General features: G+C 22.6%; 2 protein-coding genes across 2 annotated transcripts; both read right to left on the bottom strand.

The window, feature by feature from the left end:
* Positions 1-6,532: 6,532 nt before the first annotated feature.
* Positions 6,533-12,509, bottom strand: LOC108003934 (uncharacterized). The gene is made up of 9 exons (XM_062083990.1): positions 12,341-12,509; positions 11,804-11,923; positions 11,610-11,727; positions 11,084-11,345; positions 9,466-9,582; positions 9,283-9,373; positions 8,303-8,448; positions 8,076-8,208; positions 6,533-6,583 (listed from the first exon to the last, which is right to left on the bottom strand). Exons 1-9 carry the CDS (start codon positions 12,479-12,481, stop codon positions 6,533-6,535), a joined length of 1,179 nt encoding a protein of 392 aa, XP_061939974.1. The 5' UTR covers positions 12,482-12,509.
* A 1,399-nt stretch (positions 12,510-13,908) lies between these two features.
* On the bottom strand, positions 13,909-17,225 carry LOC107996980 (uncharacterized). The gene is made up of 4 exons (XM_017055309.3): positions 16,162-17,225; positions 14,945-16,091; positions 14,313-14,445; positions 13,909-14,248 (listed from the first exon to the last, which is right to left on the bottom strand). Exons 2-4 carry the CDS (start codon positions 15,022-15,024, stop codon positions 14,195-14,197), a joined length of 267 nt encoding a protein of 88 aa, XP_016910798.1. The 5' UTR covers positions 15,025-16,091; positions 16,162-17,225; the 3' UTR covers positions 13,909-14,194.
* Between the last annotated feature and the right edge of the window lie 6,201 nt (positions 17,226-23,426).

Genomic DNA, 23,426 nt, shown 5'->3' with positions numbered 1-23,426 from the left:
GAATAATCTTCAGAAACTATATTTAGTTCAATGTATTCATCTCGAAATTGATTGTAATTCACACTGAATAAAAATATATAATTTTATATAAAAAAATAAGATTACACCGAAATTTTGAAAAAATCTTCACGTAAACAAATTTGGTGGCTACTATGACTCTTTAAAAACATAACAGCTTTTGTATAAAATATTTCTTTAAAATGCATAATTCGAAAGATAATTATATGGACAAAATAAATAAATTAATTAAATTAATTAAAATAAGATATCCATATCATGCATATTAATGAGATTTTTGACATTTAAATTTAAATGACGAATTTAAAATTAAATTTTTAAATTCGTTTATCATTATCATGTAATAAAAAGAAGGTACTTACTCGATATAGACATATCGCCACTGAAATCATGCTTAGAAAACTAGAAAACATAAACTGCATTCCTGAGTAATTTATCATGATATCGATATGTCTTCCATTGTAACATGAAGTTCGGAAATATTGATGAAAATTCAATCATTATTTGTGAGATGATACAATGATATAATTGTATTTTAATTTACTAACCGGATAGCTTCATTATGAATATCCACCACGTGATAAAGCTCTGTGAGTTTCATATCAATTTGCTTCGATGAGAGATTAAATTTAGTCAAATACGTAACAATTTTTTGTATTCGATAGCTAAAAATATGAGACACTTGTAGATAAACATTGCTTAAAAAGGAATTTTATAATTCATTGTTTAAATTTATTCTGTCCAAGCCTATTTAGTCTATAGACAAAAATATAGTCTACAGTCAATAAATTACAAAAATAAAACATTTATTTTTTTTTTAAATTTGATTTAATAATCTTTTCTTAAAACATTTTCTTAAAACATGAATTAGTTTAAATGATATATAAAAAAATTTTAATTTATCGAAAAAAATACTGAAAATTTTTTTTTAATTTTTATTTAAACATTTAATAAAAACATATCAAATAAAAATTATACTTGTTGCATTTAATTCAATTACATATTTCAAAAATTTCAAAATTGCAAGTATTGATAAGGCTGTAACACGATAATATGAGAAGGCTTCTAATAATGACAAGGCTCCTAATAATGACAAGCAATAATTTCTAGCGTTAGTTCAAGCAATTTATTTCTTCATGAAAATATTTGTATCGTCATTTCTAATAAATTGTTAATAATAAAAAAACATATTTGAAACATATTCTGTTAATATTTAATGAATAACAAGATTGAAATAAAAATTTATGCAAGAAAAGTGTTACATGAAATAATTTCACAATCGAATCTTGATGAAACCGATGAAATTATGCATATTAATGTAATATTAAAGTATATTAATATATATTACCTAATGTATATTACCTAAGTTATATTATATTACCTATATTACCTAATGTATATTACCTAAGTATGTAATAATGTCCTGTATAAAGAATAAGAAATATATAATAATTTAAGTAATATTATCATAAATTTATGCAATCGCACTTTAATTGTAAATTTATGAATATTATCATTTATATTGTAATAACTATAAATACATTTGTCAATTGTTAATTACGCAATGAATATAATGAATATGATAACTTTACTCACCTAATAGTTTTAAATAATGCACTTGTGTAAAAACTGTAAAATCCAAATATCGATTCCGTACATGTTATAGATAATGATCCAAGTATTCCAACAAACATAATGTTCAAGCTTAGAATATCAGAATACATGGTTCGATTGCAAGAAAATATTGTAACATAATGAATGATACGTAAGCGAGTTTCGTTTAAAGGCATTATGAAATCTAATGTTATGGGATACAATATGAATATAATAGAAAATGCAACAATTCCATAAATTATCCCTAAAATTTGAAAATATCATTTAGTTGATGTTTAAACTTAATATTAATGTAATATCACAGTATATTAATATTAATATAATATTATGGACAAATTTTTAATATAAAAAAAAAAATTTCGATATTTTTGTTACAAAATAAAAGTAAAGAGATAACACATACTACATAAATTATATATAAAATGAATATAAATATGTAATAACGATATAAGGAAAAACTTAAATATAACATAAATAATAGAGGTATAAATATTTTGAAGTACTTTGGAATATTTGAAATAATGGTTATAATGGTAACATTATAAATGGATATCATCGAAGAAATTAACATATTTCTTACAGAAAAAAATATCCATCATATGATAGCAATTATTGATGTATTTCGTTCGTATTTTTATTTCTGTGGAATCTTGTATTATATTTTCCTCCATACGCATATGATGAAAGAAAAGTTTTATCTATGTCAAAGTAAAATAATATATAAAAATATTTTTTCATGAAGATCAATTAAAAATATTTTTAATTTTTACTTACCACAGGAAAAAATACTATGAAATTTATATATCTTAACAAAATTATAATATATGGAAAAGTCGTGGACAATATTAAAATACAGTTTCGTAACGTAATTTCAGAACTTAGTAATGATACAAGCTAAAAATAAATTCTGCTTATGAATCAAATATAATTTAAATGTTATATTATATCTAGATTTTCTCATAATAACGATAAGATATTTTTGAATAAATTGTATTATTTTTAGAAACATTACCATTATTTAATCGACGTTTTAAAATTGTATGATGTTACAATTTATTTTAGAATAAAAATAAAAGCCACATTTAAAAGCATAAAATATATGTAAAAATAAAAATGTAAAATTTAATTCTAGTATTTCTTTTATATGTATATATAATATTCTTGACGAAAAAAAAAGTTAAAAAAATAAATAAATAAATTTCTTCATTTGAGGCTTCGTTTTTTAGGAAAATATATTTGAATATTTTTTAAATGAATTTTTCAAATTTAATTTTTACACTGAAATATGTTAAAGAGCAATTAGCTTATTTTCGGTTAGATATAAATAAATTGTGAAATAAAATCATTCTGAATGTAAAAATATGCAAAAAACAGTAAAAAATTTTTATTAATTTAAGTCTATTCTATTTTATTCTATTTTTTTTTAAATTGTTGAATATATAAATTCAGATATTGCATAATCGATAAATTTTAAAATTCACTTTTCTCGAAAATTAATTATATTTTTAAAATACTGATATTATTCCGCCTATACTATATGTTATTCAACCCTGTATATTTAATATTATAATAACTTGTATTACAAATAAATACAAAATAACAAATTGTATTTATTTGCATTATTATCATAAAATATAAAATATTTATTTATTATTTAAATTAAAATATATAATATAATATAATAGATATCAATATATTATTATTCCATAACACAAAAAAAAAGATATAAGAAATACATAAAAAAAATAAATAAATATAATATGTATATATATAAATAAAATATAATAATAAATACATATTTTTATTTCGAAGAAAACATGCTATAATAAACAGATATTATTCTATAAATTATCTGATTAAAAATATAATGAAATATAAAAATATAGAAATTTTATAAAGAAAAATAATTTTTTGTTACCTGAAATATTATATTACCAAGAAGGAATATCAGTAGCCATAATCTCTGAATCCACACATAGATCGAGTTATTATACGGCCATAATCCTACAATTTTCATCACTGTACGATAGGTACAATAACGTTTATCGAATACGTCCATTTTCCTAGTTAGATATCGACTGCCATGTAGAATTTGAAGAATCATTTGACTATACCTCGGTTTAATAAATTATTTACACAATTGTTTTTCTTTTTTGTATTTTCTTAGTTTCTTTTTTAAAGTAATAACAATATATAATGTACAGTAATTGCTTTAAATTACAATCGATCGATTTTATTCACACCCTTTGCGAAAAATTTTCTCACAATAGACATCAAGTTCGAAGAAAATTATAGTTCTCCAGTTTTTTGCTACGTTTGTTTTTGTGTTATTAATTTTTATTATCATTTTTTAGTTTTCTTTGTTTTATTTTGTATTATTATTTTTTTTTTCTAGACGTTAAGAGAATGAAAATTTATTACAATAAATAGTATTCCGATTACTTGAAGATATAACACGACAATTTTATAATTTGAAAATAATTTTCTTACTGTAGAAATATATCATATTGTTATTTTGTTCGACAAAAGTGACAATTGGAAGACATCCATATAAAAAAATGCGTTTGGATTAAAATAATGGTATTTATAAAAAATTTTTGTGATATAATGTAACGTAATATACTAATTATTATATTATAGAAAATAATTTTTATATGTTGAATATCGTATTTATATTATAAATATAATAATTATTTTAAATTATTGTTTATAGAATCCAAATATTAACACTTGAACTAGCAATTTTGCTATTTTCTATTTGATTTTTCACAAATTGTATGTAAATACTTTAATCTAATATAATTTTATCAAAAATATATGTTATATATGTAATAAGAACATAATATAATTAAATTAATATATAAAATTAATATTAGAGTTGAGAATGGGCCATAAAATGATATAACATAAAGCCATTTCAAAATATAAACAATATAATTTTATTATTATCGAGATAAATTTATAAATATGTAAAAATTATAATATTATAAAATTTATAATATGTTTATACAACATAATTCGAAAAAACAGTTATAAAACTTTTAAAACTGCTTAAATAAATAAATCGTAATATTAGAGAAGAGATTGTGAAATGATTTAATTAAAATGAAGAATGTGCAGTAAGAAAAAATATGTCGTATTCATATTATAATGGAATTTAATAAATTTAATAATAAATAAAATAGAAATAAACTATTGTATATAGATATAGGTCGAGTCAATACCTTTGTTCTACTATACTCAGTTCATTATGTTACGTTGCGCGGTTCAAAAAAAGAAACAAACAAAACAAAATCGAAACAGCGCTCACGCCTAGTGACCTAATTTATAAATATACAAGATATAAGTTATATCTTTACATATGTGAACTCAACGAATATTTTTGTAAAATTATATATTCGTATTCGACAAATCTGTATTTTTTTAATACTATTCTGAGATAATAAATTCAATTTGATTCCGTAATATTTTCGTACACAAATCAATTAATTGTTTACTAATTTTAACATATTTATTTTTCCATTCTATTCTATATTTTTCGCAAGTAAAATGATACTATGTTTCTATATGTTTAGATTTTTTACATGATTCTGGATTTAGTAAAATAATTGCAGTTTAATTATCACAATAAATCGACGTTGGTAAATTTTTAAAACAATTTAATCTGTAAGAATGGTCTCAACTACGTTACTTCTTTCGTTGTCGAACACAAAGCAATAAATTCCGCCTCAGTTGCTGAACTAGCAACTGTTGTTTACATGACAATCACGCTACAGGATTATTCTTCAAATAATAAATCCATCCAGTGGTACTCTTTCTGGTATCTATGTCCAATCAAAATCATAATATGCAATTAAAATTGAATTTTTTAATGCTTGATCATAAACTAAAGCATAATTTATCGTTCCTTTTAAATATTTAAATATTCGTTTAACTCCATTCCAATGGTTTCTATTTAGTTTTTTTGCAAATTGACTTAACATGCTTATAATGAACGCAATATCAGATCTTATAATTGTAGATGTAAAAAATTGTAGATGGAAAAATTAGAATATAATAGATGGTGAATTCGAGATAATGATAGATTTATGCCCCACAAGATTCTAATAATTCAGAATGGACTTGTGAAGAAATCTAATGATTTTGTGTATTATCTGTAAGATACTCTTCATGCGCGCATTCATCTCTTGAATTTCTTGAATATTTCATTTTGATATAATAAACTCAGATTTAATATCGAAGATGCAACCCGATCCACGATCACGATCTAATTTGAGATAAGATAAGCTAGCTATTTGAGAATATATTATTCTACATTTCATAAGATTATACGTAAAAAGCTTAGGAATCTATTCATGAAACGATATTTTAAAAAAATTAAATAAATATTTTGACAGGTTTAGTATTTATTCTATTAATTACAATTATGTCGAAATGATCAATAATAAATAATTTCAGTTAATTAATAATTAAAGAAAGTATTTATACAATTTTGGACAAAGATTGGCAAAGAAGAAAACAAAATAAAGAACAAACGAAAGAATGAAACGATAATAATTCAATATTTTAATATTAATACATTAAATCGTTGATTTCTATTGTATGGAATACATCAAAGTAAAATACGAAAATGATGTACTCAACATCTGGAACAATTTTTAATTCGAATTAAAACGATTATATACTTATTTAAACAAATTATCTTCGAAAATTCTGCATGGAGTGAACACATTCAAAATGTGAAATATATATGCTGTTGAACTTTGTATCATGATCAGTAATAAAATTTTTTTAATAATAATTTTTTTTTAATAATAAAGAATGTCACGTAGAAATATATCTGCCCAATGAATAATAGCATTTTTTTATCAATTTATTTCACGAATAAGAAAATTAAAAATTACAATTCAACAAAGAATTCCTGTCTATTATCTGGATAAGTATCTGACCACTATAATTGTTTAAAAACATAATCACTCATTGAATGGTAAAAAATATAAAGGAGATTAAAATTTCTAATTGATCCTTCTTAACTAGCCGTGAAACATTGAAAAAATAAATACATTCAATAAGAAATTTATTACTGTGATGATTGCATTTATGTAAATATTTATACAATTTCAATATTCATCTAATTAAATGATATATAAAAAAATAAGCCGACAAAAAATGGTAGTTGAAGAATAAAATTAATATTAAAATCATTGTCAGTATGAACTTTGTCAAAATTATAAACACACTAAGTAAATATTATGTAAGACACAAATTTATTCTTAAATATCGAATTAATTATATACTAATTTATTTTGTAAAATAAATTCAAATTAATAAATTCATATAAAATTTGCAATTATTTGTCTAAAAATTAAAATAATATACTATTGAATGTAAATATATTATTTTAAGAATCGAGGAAGAAATAAAAGAAAAATCGGCAGAATTTGAAAAATTGGAATGTTATAATGACCTCTTTTCTCCTTGTTGTTATTACATTTGTTTGTATTTGTTTTTGATTATTATATATTTGATTGTTATTATATTTTTTTCAATAATATATTATCGATATATTAAAATTAATTTAATACTATAAAATAAATATGATACAATTAATTTGATATTTATATTTAAGGACAAAATTAAAATGTTTATTTTCTCTCTGAATTAAGAAATGTGCGGAATAAAATATTACAATTATTCTAAATTAATTACAACAATGTCAAACTGATCAACAAATAATATAAATTAGTTGTCAATTTAAGAAAATATTAATAAAATATTTGAGTAATAGCAATTGTTTATTTCTATGCCAACATGTCGAATATGAAACTATTGATTCTATTGTATTGAATATGTCTTTTTCAATAAATATTGTATAAAATAAAAAACAAATCAAGTTAATTACATACTGATTTATTTTGCCAAATATTAATTTAAGATGAAATCAATAACTTCATGTAAAATTATTGTATGAATCGAAGAAAAAAAATGAGGGAATAATATCAGCAAAATTCTTTTTTTGTTGTTGTATTTGTTTTTGCATATAGAGAATATTATATCATTGATTCGATAAAAATATTTAAGAGACTATATCAGAAATGAAATGAATTTATTTTCTGTTAAAATTAAAGAATAAATGGAAAGTAGTAATTATAATTATATCGAAATGATCGATAATAGATAATATAAATTAATTAGTAATTGGAAAAAATATTTATAGAATATTTGATCGAGTATTGATAGGGCAAATATCAAATAACGAAGAGCGTTAACAATTGTTTGATTCAATACTAATACGTCTATGAAAGTATTGTATTGTATCGATTCTATTGTATCGAGTGCATCAAAGTAAAATATGAAAACGACGTACTTAACATCTGAAATCCAATAATTTTTATTAATTTGAATTAATACGATTGTGTACGTATTTAAATTATAAAAATTACCTTTGAAAATCCTATATAACATGGAATGAACACACCCAAGATGTTAATCATACATGTTGTTGAGCTCCGTATCATCATCAACAGTAAAATCTTTTGTACTTTCAATGGTACAAAATACCACATAGAGATATATCTGTCCAATGAATAAATAGTGATATATATATATATATATATTTTTTTTTCACCATTAATGCGATTAATTTTACGAGTAAAAGATTCAAACTTACAATTCGACAAATAATTCTTGACTGTTGTCTATAAGTATTTGATTACAATTGTTATTCAAAAACGTAATTATCAATTGAGCAGTAAAAAACATAAAGGACAATAAAATTTCTAACTGATCCTTTTTAATTACAATCGCATTTAATAGCTGTGAAAAATTATAAAATTAAAAATATAAGTACAATTATACATTTATTTATTAAAAATTCGAAACACTCCTTTTCACAGTAAATCCAAGAAAATTCAAGAAAATCTTATGCAAAATTTACTATGCGTTATTCAAAAAAAAAATGTTTCGTATAAAATGTTTCAAGAGATTGTCTTATTATCAGATTTGAATAAATAAAAATATATTCGAGATTTTAATTTTTGTTTTTGTTTTTTTTTTTTTAATGGTATGGAATTGGAACATTTTTATGTAGCCAAGATTGTAACCTATTTCAAATTTATTGAATGATTTATATTGATTTTTGAAAGTCATTCAAAATCACTTATAATTGCTTAAATTTTATTTTGTATAAATTCACTCTTTAATGTGATAAATATACGATTTATGAATTATTGTAAGTATCCTATTAAAGTTATTATTTCACAATATTTAAGAAAAATATTAATATAAATGAAAAAGTTTTTCGACATATCTGTTAAATTAATTGTGATATTTCTAGGAGAATGAAATTATTATTTAGATACAGAATAAATCATTGCATCGATGTGCAATGTTCTTAGATAAATTAGATAAATTTTGAAATACGATTTTACAAAATAAAAATATACTTTATTTATTAAAAAAAAAAAGCTCAGTCATCTCTTGGACAAATCCCAAAAGACGTTTCACTTGAAACACAATAACTTTCGTATAAAATATATTTTTATAAATAATATAGAAATTTGGGAGATAATTATGCGAGAACAGAGTAAATAAAATATTGAAATTTCGATATCTGCGAATTCATTATCGTAAGAAAGAAAAGATACTCACTCGATGCAGGCTTATGGCCATTGAAATCACAGTTAGAACAGTAGATATCATAAACTGTTTTCCTGAATTATTTATCATGATATCGACAAGTCTTTTATTGCCATATGAAATTTGCAAATGAAATATTAACATAAGTACCAGTGAAATCAATCTACGATACAATCATATTTTTAATTTACCAACTCGATAGCTTGATTATGAATGTCCACTATGCGATAAAGTTCTGCGAGTTTCGAATCAATTTGTTTCGATGAAAGGTTAAATATACTCAAATACGTAACAATCTTTTGTATTCGATGGCTAAAAACATTTACAAAAAGTATTCCTTAAGAAAAAAATGATATAATTTATAATTTAATTTTATTCCGTTTAATGTATATCTAACAGAGCGTTGCACATTAAAAAAAATTAATCGATAAGATATTGGTACAACACATAATTTTTTTAAAATTTAACTAATAATGTTTAAATAATAATTAAATTTTTTTATTTAAATTTTGACGGATTTAATTTGGATAATATATAATAAAAATTTTGAAAAAAATTTTATCGGAAGAAAATAATAAAAGATATTTATTTCAATTTTTTTTAACAAATATTTTAAAAATTTTGTTATTATATACATTTACGTCAATTATATACATAAAATTACAAATTCAAAATTAAAAATTCAAAAATCTTAAAAATTGAAATCAACAAGTAATCTCAAGTCATTTTAATCAAAGCTTAAATAAAGCTTGATTTTTAGGATGATTTGAAGAAACTATTTTATGAAAATTTTCGTTTCGATTTTCTTATAACGAATTATTAATGATCATACGCTATTATATTGCAACAATAATGTGGAGACAAATCACTGGCGCCACAATGGAGTATTTGCTTCTCAAAAAAGTTTCTTTTCATAAGTATTCTCAAAATGAACAAATTTTTATACTGATAATTAATTGAACATTTTGTCCACAATCTAGTATGATTTTTTTTCATATTTTTCAGTTATTAATATAGTTATATATTATAATAGCTTTAAAGAAGTCAACCTCCGAATTACGCAAAAATAAAATTATTATTTACAATTTTGATTGAAGTAAGTGTATTAGATATGTATTTGTATTATACTGTGCCAAATTTCATTTTAATATTATCGATTTTTAGAATTATACATTATTTAATATTTTTTATTTTCAATTTTAATTTTAAAAAGAAGTTTAACTGTAAGTATTCTTTCTAGTGTCATTTTAAAAGGCAAAGTTTTAGTTTTAAAATAAAAAAAAGAATTAGCTGCTATTGAGATAGTTATAATGATTTTTATTATTATTGATAGGAATAGCACGTCATCAATCTCAAAATTATTATATAGATTAGAATTTTTATGGTATTAAGTTTTTTTAAATAATAAACTTTCAAAATTCATTGTTTTATTGCTTTCTAAGTTTGAATAGAAATAGTTTTAACTCAGTTTTATAAAATATGTAAAATGTAATAGTGCAAATAGATAATAGTCTGACTGATTAATAATATACTGTTGTGCAACGTGATAAATTTACATCTATGATTGGCCATTAATTGGCCATTTTTCGTTAATAATCCATTAATGAAATCGAAATGAAATCATCTCACTGTTTCCAATTTAATTTTGTCGCAACGTTCTTTCAAACATATATATTAATATTCTACATAAAAAATAAAATATAATATTTAAAATAAGATTTGTAATTTTAATTTTATGAATTTTAATTGTAATTTTATGAATGTATAAAACGTAGTAAATATCGTGTGAGATGAATACGACAATTTTACTCACCCTACAATTTTAAATAACATGCTTGTGTGATTACTATAAAGTCCAAGTATCGATTCGGTACAAGTTACAGATAATATTACTAATATGAGAAGAAGTATATAATTCAAGCACAGAATATCGATATATATGGTTCTTTTATCAGAAAATATTGTAATATAATGAACGATGCGTATACGAGATTCGTTCAAAGGCATTATGAAATCCAATGTTATAGAACACAATAAGAATATACTGCACAATGCAATAATTGCATAAATCATCCCTAAAATTTAAAAAGATCGTTCAATAATTAAAGTTGAGGTTGAAGAACCATTTTTATTGTTCTGAAATTTTTGTTAAAAATAAAGAGATACAAATATCATTTTATATATATAAAAAGAAAATATATAATATGTAATAAAAATTTAAATATAACATAAATAATACAAATATACAAGTATTTTCGAATATTAAAATGATTACGACGACAATAGTAATGTTAATAAATTGATATGTCCAAATTTTGCACAAGTTATACATTTCTTACAGAAAAAGATGTCGATTATATAGCAAGAATCATCGATATATTTTCTTCGTATCTGTGCTTCTACTGAATCTTGTATCATAGCTTCTTCCATACACATGTGATGAAATAAAAGTTTTATCTATGTCAAAGATAACGTGTAGAAATATTTTTCCAAAGAGAATTTATTTAATATAAATTTAATTTCTTTTACTCACCGTAGGAAAAAATAGTATTAAACCGATATATCGAAACAAAACTATTATAAGTGGACATGTCGTAGATAATATTAAAATACAGTTTTGTAACGTAATTTCAGAAGTTAGAAGTGATATAATCTATAAGATATATTTTATTCGTTAATTACAATAAACTTGAATAGTATATTTTTTTAACGGAATGATGTATGATGTGTTATAATTTTTAGTCTAAAGTTTTAAATTTTACAAACAAAAATAAAAAGTCACAAATAAAACCGAAAAAAAATGATATAGAAAATAAAGATATTGATTTTAAAATGTTTCTTTTACGCATATAGATTATCATGTACAAGTTGATGAAAAATAAAATAAAATAAATATTTTCCTTCGGAGTTTTCGTTTTCGAAAATTTCACTCAAGAAATATTTTCAAATAACTTTCGATTAGATATAAATAAATTGTGGAAAAAAGATTATTATTGTAAAAATATGAACAATATAATAAATGTATATTACACGATAAAATTACACAAGGAAAAACCATAATTTTCGTTACCTGAAATATTATATTGCCAAAAAGAAACGTTAAGAACCATAATCGTTGAATCCATACGTAAATCGAATTATTGTACGGCCATAGTCCTACGATTTTCATTATAGTACGATATGTGTGATAATGCTCATCGAACACGTTCATTTTCTTGGTCAGACGTCGACTGTTGTACAAAATTCGAAAAATCATTCGACTATACCTCGGCTTGATACATTATTTATACACAATTATTTTTCTCTTTTGTATTTTCATGGTATCGTTTCTTTACAATAATAAAACTATAATATGCAATAATTGCACTAAATTGCAATCGATCGATTTCAATCCGCATCCTCTGCAAAGAGTTTTCTCACGATAGACATTGATTTTGAGAAAATTATACTACCGTTGTTGTCGTTCTTTTTTTTTTTATTTTCTTTCGTGTTTTATTAATTTTTTTCTTCTTTTTCCAGGTGTTGAGAAAAAGAAGATTCGTTGCGATGAATAGTATCCTTCGGTTACCTGACAAGATAACTTCTCGATAACCTCAAAATACTTTGTTACTCGTAAAAATACTTCATTTAAGAAGAAGAGCGATAAAAAGAAAAAGGATGAATTTAGGTTGGAATAGTGGTAATGAGAAAAAGATTTGCGTGATAGATTTGTTGTGATATACTAATATATTAATTATTGTTTATATATAAATATGTTTAAAAACACAATTATTAACACTCGAGCAATTTTATGATTTTTAATTTGATTTTTCATAAAATTTTATCAAGAATACACGTGATTAAAGACATAATATTGTATAAAATTATATTGAAATTGAGGATGTCAAAAAATAAATGTCATTAAATAAATTGAGAATATGAATTATAAATAATGATCAATATAATTTTATTATTATCAAGATAAATTTATAACAAAAAAAAAATACATTTAAAGCATAATTCGAAGAGATGTATTTATAAAATTTTTAAAACTACTTAAAAAAATAGGTATGAAACGGAAAAATGATATAATATTATACAAATAAATTATATAAATTATATAACATCGAGTTGGAAGAAATTCGAGTATTTATCGTTTTTTAATTAATTCTATTTAATTAATATCTTTTATTAATTTTCAATTATTCAGAGGTGTAAAAATACAGAGAAAATTATTTTTCTAATACATAAACTTCAAATATAATTTATCAAACATATATATAATATAGAAATTATTAATAAAAGCAAGATAAATTTTAAAACAATTTATTTCTGATCGTTAAATAGTTGAAAAAATGTTTAAATTCTCAAAAAATTCTTTAATACTACTACATATTTACATCGATATTTATATTATTTATCTTCCTTTTTTTTTTAAAAATGAATAACTAATTATTTCAGAATGATATACACATTATGTAATTCTTTATTTAACAAAAATTTATGAATAAGGTATAATAAATTCAAAGATATTGGCATTATATTTTATTCAAATCCATAAAATACATAAATTTTTGTACAAATATTTTACTTAAATCCATACATGAATGGTTATATGATGGTCAATCTAAATATATTTGCCAATTTGTATTAGAAAAAGTGTTTCTCAAAATATTATTATGAAAATAATTTTCAGAGAAATTGATAAATAAAGATATGCAAGGAAAGAAATAAGAATATGATATTAATGGACATAAACTATAGATATTGAATTTTGACTATTATTTCTTTTTCAATAATTTCATATTGGAATAAGAAATCATTAAATTGTAAATGAAATAAAGACAAAACTGATATATTTTATGATTATTATTATTATGATATTCAAATTGATTTAAATATTTAAAATTGATTTAAAAAAGAGTGTGTCTACAAATAATTAACATTACTTTTGAATAGAGTACAGCATTATGAAGCAGGACCATGTCAATTTGTATTGCTATAAAACATTGTCCTCTTGTTATTTAAATAATTATAATTTCTATTAAAAACAGACTTCTTACCATAAGTAACATTTCGTACGTAGGCACGAATATTCCACAAATTGATAATAATATCGGTTTTTTTCTTCCTTGTATGATAAAAAGTAATAATTTTTGTATGGGTAAAGGTAAATCATACCAATCCCCATTGTACCTAGAAGAAAATGAGATTAATGTTGAAATACATAAATGAAATAATATAAAAATGTGTTTTTAATACAATTTTTTTAATAAGAAAAATTTGGAAAAATTTCAGTAATAAGAAATGATTTTTTGTTAGAACTTTATATCATTCTGATGAGATATAAATAATTAAATGTGATGACGAATAGAATATATCGCGAAAAATTGGCTGTAATCCCGAAATTTAAAATAGAATAAATCAATAACGATTGATCACACAATCGATTGATGATTTTATTGATTTTCCAATACTTTTAAGAATTCGAAATTGCCGCATATACCTAGACTAGTAACGTCTAATGCGATAATTTGAAAGTATCAATAAATTTAAAATTTTACCTATTGTTAACTCTGTATATTTTGTTAATATGTATAATTTAAATACATGATTAACAAATTTTCATATGAAGCATGATAAGCAAAGACACGAATGTCAATTTGGAAGATAAAGTATCATCTTACGTACTTACGGAGTATCAAAGAACTTGAACGTTTCGTCGAGAACACGTTGCGACAAGTAGTAGATGAGAAAAATGAAACACGAAAACATTATAATTATGTAAAATTTTATAACATAAATGTAATTAAAGTGAATGTCTCGATTGAAAACCTAAAAGCAATTACAAGTATCAGTATTCGGTTACTTAAATTTTAATGATATTAGTTTTATTTACATTAAAGATTATAGCTGCGAAAGCAAATATGGATAATGCGAAGCTTACTAGATAATTGTATAATAACTTATCATTCGCGTATTTAATCCACCTACGAAGCATATTCAATTAATAGAAATTCATTGAAATAATATACGTGTAATATTATATATTAAAAGTCAGTCAAGATGTTATTATAAGAAAATAATAAAAGTTGATATCTTTTATTAAAATAAATGTTAAATGCTTAATATATTAATAAATATTATAATTTTTGTTCCAAGATATATATATAATTAGATATATATAATATTTTTCTATGTATAGAAAGATATATTGCAAAATAAAGAAGATATTAACTTTATTATGAAATTATACGTTTTCATTGATTCCCTTATTTTTTTATGAATAACGTTATGCTCTCCAGAAATGGCTTCTTTCAATTGGTATCTAAAAAGTAACAAAATTCAACCATATTTAAATTTCTTGTATGATAAACTCGATAAATAAATTTCACTTACCTAGCAATCTTATATAATCCACATATATGCACAACGGTATTTATAAAAAGAATATCACGGTTTAAAAAAACTAATAAAACAAAAACGTAGTAACAGTTTAAAAGAATAATACCGAAATAATTATTTTTATATAATTCGAAGAAATGACATGTAGTGAACAGAACGAAAGATGATCGAGACTTGTTAAGAGATATCGCGATATGAATAACGTGAGCCTCAAAATATGTCACCAAGAAAATAGAAAGAAAAACTATAGAAGCGGCAACTGAAATATTTAAAAATTCAAATATTACGTTCATAATGACTTGAGATGAATTCTTACCAAGATAAATAAATGTAATACGTTTTCCAATCAGGGCGTTTGATTTAAATATTCTAAACTCTTCTTCGCAATCCCGTAATTCATTCCAATTAAATTCTACTCTTTTTAACCAATCCTTGAACTTTACGACAAGAATTATTAAAAAGGAAAAAGAAATATTTAGAGATAACTCCAAGATATTCAAGACTTACGTCTACACATTGGACGAGCAAAAGAGTATATGATAGAAAACTTATGATTATCACGATTAGTTGTTGGGAATCGTATATTAATATTTCATGCTGAGTACAAATATTCGTATAAATGGGAGCGAACTGTAATTAAAAAATTATATAAATTAACAAAAATGGTAACACGAAATATAATAAATATATTTTAATAAGAAATCGAAAAATCACTTCGTACTATTAAATATACAGCGATCGAGAATATTAAATATATGACAGCAATATGAAGTATCTTTAATCGAGTGTATTTATACGAGGATAAACCAAATATACTATAGCTAACTCCTATAATTTTATAATACTCGTTAGCATTGAAATCCATTCTCTTCGATGGTCGTAATACTTATGATTGTATTTTCATGATTTTTCCACCCTCTCACGCACTCTTGCATTTTTCTGGGAAAAGATAAATATAGAGGGGAATAAAAAAAAACATTAACAATTGATGTGCGTTATGACTCGTGCATGCAAGAAGGAATACGCATCGATCGATACCCATGAATTATTACGATTTTTCAAAGGGAAATATTTATTTGACTATTTGAATAGTAATTTTCCTTCTGCAATTTTCTTGCAGATTTATATATAGGATTTTAAGGAAGAATATATTCTCATGCATGTGTAGAGCTGTCAATCAAACTCATTTTTTTTTCTTTCAATTTCGTAATAACGCACTTGGAGAATTGCAATTGGAGAAATCAGTCAGTATTTGACAATTGTTCGAAAAGAAAAGACATATTTTTTTCTTATTAGTATGATAAAACGTTGTAAACATTTTCTTCAAAACGTCAGGATCCAAACTTAAAATTAGGCTGTAGATGTTTATGTGAAATCATATTTTTATAAATATAATTAAAAAAAAGTAGATCTTATGTAGAAATTTTCAGTTATTGAATTATACATATATTATAAGTAAGTGTTATATTCCCGATATTTTGTGTCTTTTTGCACTCTGTGTGAATTTGATAACTTTTTGTATAATTAAATTTTGCGAATACGAATTCATTTAAAAACGGAATATATGTAATATTCAATATTGAAATTTATATCAATCTTGGAATTTTTTATAAACATTTTTATAAATAAAACATTGTATAAATATCATGTTCGATAGTAAAGTTTTTTGAATCAGTATCGTCATATGAATCATCCTGAAGTATGTTGTTTATGCTTATATTTAATAATATTATTGATTTTTAATGATTATTTTATTATATATATCCTTCATAATTATTTTATAAAATTTGTTTAATTAATGTACATTGCAATTATTTTCAAAAAGTTTCAATGCTTCAATGTTTAATATTATTTTGAATAATAATTATTGTATAATCAGTTTTGAAATTGAAATTATTGCATGATCAGAATGAATATTATTGATTTTTAATAATTATTTTATGTATTTTATAAAATTTGTTTAATAAATTATGTTTTCTTACTTATATAATTAATATACATAGCAATTTATGATTTACGATTTATTAATTTGCAATTGGTGAAAAAAACATATATTGTTATATTTACGATTATCTTTATTCTTAATTTTTTTAATTGCAAAAAACTGATTGAGATTGTTATTCTCTTAAAATTGCAGATATTTCTATTTTTAACTCCTTTAATTACCAACATTCAATCTAATTTAATTTTACAGGAAGGAAAAGTAACGATGAAAATGTAATATAACGTCAAATATTTTTAAATATAATCGATCGATGTGTGCAATTTTTAAAATATTTAATTCCACGAGATAAATCGTTAGATGAGTTACAAGGAATCGTGAAAGTCGTACGTATTTCTTTTCATATCTTTAAAATAATTTTGCTTTTATGTTCGAATAGAAAAAACTAATGGTTATTTCTAATCTTATGAAAATTTATCTTACAAAAATTTAAATTTAAATAATCGTTCTGTTTCATTCATTCATTCTTATATTTGTATTCTGTTTTCAGAGAGAGGAATACAATTTTTATAGACCAGTGAAATTCAGCCTGTCATACAGCCATATTTTGACTACGAGGAATTACTGAAACATAACCTGTGAGCAAAGAAATTAACGAAATGGAGATTTTTAAACTTTAGATCCAACTTTAAAACTTTATATTAAAAATCTACTAGAGTGCTATATGCTATCAACGAATATATTATTATATTATGTAAGCAAAGCTATGAGTAAAGGAATAAACCATCTGAGAATTTAATATTTTCGAATATCTATAGAAAAATCTGCTTATAACATTACTGTTTTTCATACAAACAGAGTGAAGCAACTGTGTTAAACTACACTGTTCTAATTGTTTTATTATGATCGCACAGGCAATGAGAGGATAGAGTGATAAAATAATATATAAAATGATAGAAGAAATTTATAAATCATCAATTGCATAAATTATTTATTGGTATTAATAATACAATTAAATAAATTATATATTTTGAGCTCGATGATGTATTTAATTTGGTGTGAAATATACGATGTATATTTCACACCAAAGTTTTATCGAATGCATGAACAAATAGATACGTGAATAATCTGAAAGACTTGGGATTTTAAATTATTTAAGCTTCCTTTCAAATATTTGAGTCTATTCCTATATTTTTAAATTTTTTTTCTCCTATTCTCTGAATATTTTCATAGTCAAAAGTATCAATCTATAACATGATTCCTAATCTGTGGCTCGTGGAATGCGTTTTTAGAGAATAATTTTTAATTGATTTTAAAAAAATTAATAAATAAAAATGATGTTTCGAGATTTCATATCTATTACAAAATTGAAATTTAAACTAATTTCTTAATAAATAGTGATTGATTAGTTCTCTGCCTATGTACTATTTTGTTTTAACGTATATATTTGTTATACATTATTGAAACAATTATTTTTTATAAATTTGAATTTTGAACCACTTCATGCCATGCGAATCATTCAATCCCTGAATGTTTTCTCAACAAAGAAAATGATAACAGTAATAATATTTTCGAACGGATGATAATTGACTACTTTATCGATGGATGATACATTTTCTAATTCTCAAAATACATCGTAATTAAAAACAAGAAAAGATAGATCTTTCCTTTTTATGCCTCGCATATATACTATTTGAAAGATGTCAATTATAAGATTATGAGAATTTTGAGTTTTTCTGCGTTTTAATTCTCTTTTCCAGCAGATATTAAGATAATGTTCTGATTCCTCTAACTGATTTCAAGGACCGGATATTGTTAGTAAAATCTATCTATGTTATTTATTCGCCAACATTCGCTGAATTATCGATGGAGATAACTCAAATAATATTTTCCATTTAAAAAAAATGAGCAATCTTTGTCTTGCTTTTCGTTAAAAATGTTTTGAGTGATTCTATACGAATTTATTAATATCAATTCCTGAAGGAAATCAGCTGAAGTGATTTTTCTATGCGCATAGAAATTTTTAAATTTTGTTAAATTGGCCTTAAATCTTGTCAATTAATTTTCGAAACTTATCGTTCAAGTTTAGCTTGTTTAATGAATAAAGATAAATATTCGACTCATCAGAAACAGGCAGGATGAACGGATAATTAATTTAAGAACAATCGTTGTCCTAGTTGATTCGCAATTAGGAGATCTATAACGTTTAATGTTTTCGGTAAGAAGTTGCATTTCTCAAGGTATTTATAATTACATCACTTGAATCACACCAAATACTTGTTTTCTGAAACAATTGTTAAAAATTTAATATTCTTAGAATGATCTTAAGATTCGGTTGAATTTGTAACAGACATATTTTTTCACAATGGATTATATTATATAATTGCGATACAAGATATAAATGGAGTATTTGCCTCTCAAAAGCGGAAAAAAGTTTCTTTTCATAAGTACCCTTAAAATGAAAATCAGTTAAAAAGTTCGAGAAATTTCGAATCATCATTAATTTTTTGAAGTTTCAGATTTAGCTCGTTCCAATTCGAAGTTTACATTGATAAAATGAATCTCAATAATAGATTTTACAAATTTGATTCAGAGATTTAATCGGTAAAGATAAAATTTTCAATTAAGAAATTCGAGGAACAATTTGAGAACAATTAGATTTTACGAATAACAGGACAAATAGTGAGTGGTTTATATTGCGATTGATAGATAGGGCTTTTGTAATTTGTTAGTTCAGAAATTATCCTTTTAGAAAATTGAAAAGTTTTTTAATTATAATAATAGACATGTTATTATAACAACATGTTATTATAAGATCACTCAAAGAATTATGAATCCTGATAATTCCAAATACTCAGGCGAGTGGAAAATTCGTCGCTAGGCAACCGTCCACCGATAATTGATCCATACATCCCCTCTTCATGCAATATCTCACACGCAAGCGCATTGGAGGGAAGTGATTCCGGATTGGTTATTATCGAGACATGACTCCACCTTCTCGAACCCCTTTCTTGATTCTTAGAGGGAGGATTCTTGAAAAGGGAGAAAACTACTCTAAGAGCGCAGTCATTAGAATTATTAGAATGAAGCATAATTAAAATTAAATTTTATAAAAATTTTATAATAAGAGAAAAAATAATCCGAATAAATAGATCTATGAATTTCGAATCAATTTGTTTCAATGAAAGATTAAACATAATAGATAATAATCTTTTGTATTCAATAATTAAAAATATGACATATTTGTAAATAAAAATTGCTTAAGAAAGAATTGTATAATTCATCATTTAGATTTATTTTAATTTACGGTCTATAAAATGTTAATATATAATATAGTTTAAATTGATACTTTTAAAAACATAATACTTAAAATTAAATAAAAGATAATTTTTATAAAATTGGACATTTTTAAAATTGATTTGATTTTTTTTTGAAAAATTAGATCTACATAAATATGTAAAAAAAAATGTTGTAATATAAGAAAAATATAAATTTTTATAATATTTTTCACGAAGAAAATAACGAAGAACATTTTTTTCAACTTTTTTAATAAAAACTTAAAAAAATATATTTTATAGATTTATGCCAATTATGTATATTGACATAATTATGTTATAAATTTTCAAATCTCAAAAGTTTAAGATCGATTAAAACTTAATAATAATAAAATTTAAATGATGATTATTGAAACAATTCCAAACAATATTTTTCTTTATGAAAATTTTCATCGCAATTTCGTTAACGAATTATTAACGAAAAACCATACGAGTATAATGAAATTACACATTACAGAGAAAAATCATAATTTTTGTTAAATAATGAAATATTATATTAGCAGAACGAATGTCAATCTCTGAATCCACACATAGACTGAATTATTGTACAGCCATAATCCAATAATTTTTATTTTTATTTTTAAAAGTTATCTTAAAATAAATATGATAGTATTTATCGATCTTTCTTATCAGATTATCGTATAAGAACTCGACTATATTTCAGCTTAATATATTATTTACGCAATCATTTTTCCCTCTTCTATTTTCATGTCATTTTTCTATAGTAACAATATAATGTGATTGCGGTAAATTACAATCGATCGATTTTGTGTTGTCTGCGCAGAGACGGTTCGTTCCTTCCTTCATAGTAGATATTGATTTTGTGAAAACTTTTCAAGTTTTTTATTTGTACTAATTTATGTTGTCGTTTTTTATTTTTCTTTATTGTTTTATTTATTTCTTTCTTTTTTTTTCAGAGAAAAAGAAAATTTATTACGATGAACAGGATTATTTCGATTCTTTCTTACTTATAGAAATATATTCATGTTGTTACTTTGTTCAACACAAGTAATAAAGAGAAATTGGAAAAGATCGATAAAAAAGTTTGATTTTTTTTAAACAATAATTAAACTAATTATCTTAAAATAATTTTTACATATTGAATATTATACTGATAAAAATTATTTCAAATTATCTTTTGGAGAAGATAATTATTAACGAGCAATTTTATTACTTTTAATTTAATTTTTCACGAAATTATTCAATTATGCAATTGTTTTGTACAACATAAAGTATGTACAAAATTTTTTGAAATTCAACATAATTTAACAAAATACACGTGATTAAAAATATAATTAATTATCAATAATATTATGTATTAATGTAAAATGTATTATACAAAAAATTATATAAAATAATAATTATATATTAATAATATATATTATAAAATTATATTTAGAATTAAAAATGTTACAAAATGAATATTATATAACTCATAAAAATCTATATTCTTAATAAATACAAATGAAGGGCTTGAACTGATAGTATTATTCGAAAGATCCACGATTAACTGTAAAACTGTATAATTATTTGTATTATAAACTTGAAATGAACAAATGATAATTTACTTTAACTATTTACTTTAACTTATTATATAACTGACTGTAATACTGATTGAAATGATTTGATTCTAAACGATACAATTGATTGATGTGAATTGCATCGTTGTTAAATTTTATCTAATTTAGAAAATTTAGTTTTTCCTTCGATCATTATTTTCAACAAACTAACAGGAGATTAGAAGAATCAATAGTCGCGTTGGAGGGCGGTTCCGAAGGATGGGCAGAGTCGCGTCGCAGAGCATGAGGGTTAAGTCTTTCCGATAGTTTCCATGGTGATTCATCGCGGCATTTAGTGCGCAAGCGTGACTTGTGAAGGCGGTCGCTGTTACATTTGCGTTTCGATTGCTAGTAAAGATACAAGGACAACATTAGGAAAACTGTAAATTGCTGCTAAACTGTTAAAAATGTTGGAACTGTTGAAAATAAAATTCAAATTATTTGATAAATTTATAAAACGAGCAGAAACACTTATAAATAAATAATATTATCATACATTCTATTTTCATTAAATTTAATAATGAAATAAATAAGTAATTCTTTTTGTTGTTCCTATCATGGTGTTGAAAGCATTTAATCACTGAAATAAAAGATATTAGTTTTTAGATATTAGCTAATCTATTATATATATTGATTTTATAATAAATATAAAAATGATTCACGCAAATATTATTTGTTTATTTATGATTACGTTTAAATAATAATAATAATGTAATGTCAATTAATACTAGCGAAATGAAGTTATATGATTATTAATTGCAAGAGAATACCTCGTGTTTGATGATAATTGATATTATATTAGAATATTAGAAGCAATAAAGATCGAAGAAAAGGAAATATTGTATACTAAAAAAGTGACAAGAAGAAGCGATTGTCTTTAGAATCTGGACAATATAACTTTATAATAAGATATAATTATATTAAACTGATTTTTAT

This window comes from Apis cerana, linkage group LG13, assembly GCF_029169275.1.
Source record: "Apis cerana isolate GH-2021 linkage group LG13, AcerK_1.0, whole genome shotgun sequence".
NCBI lineage: Eukaryota > Metazoa > Arthropoda > Insecta > Hymenoptera > Apidae > Apis > Apis cerana.
This window is presented reverse-complemented; position numbering and strand designations above follow the sequence as displayed.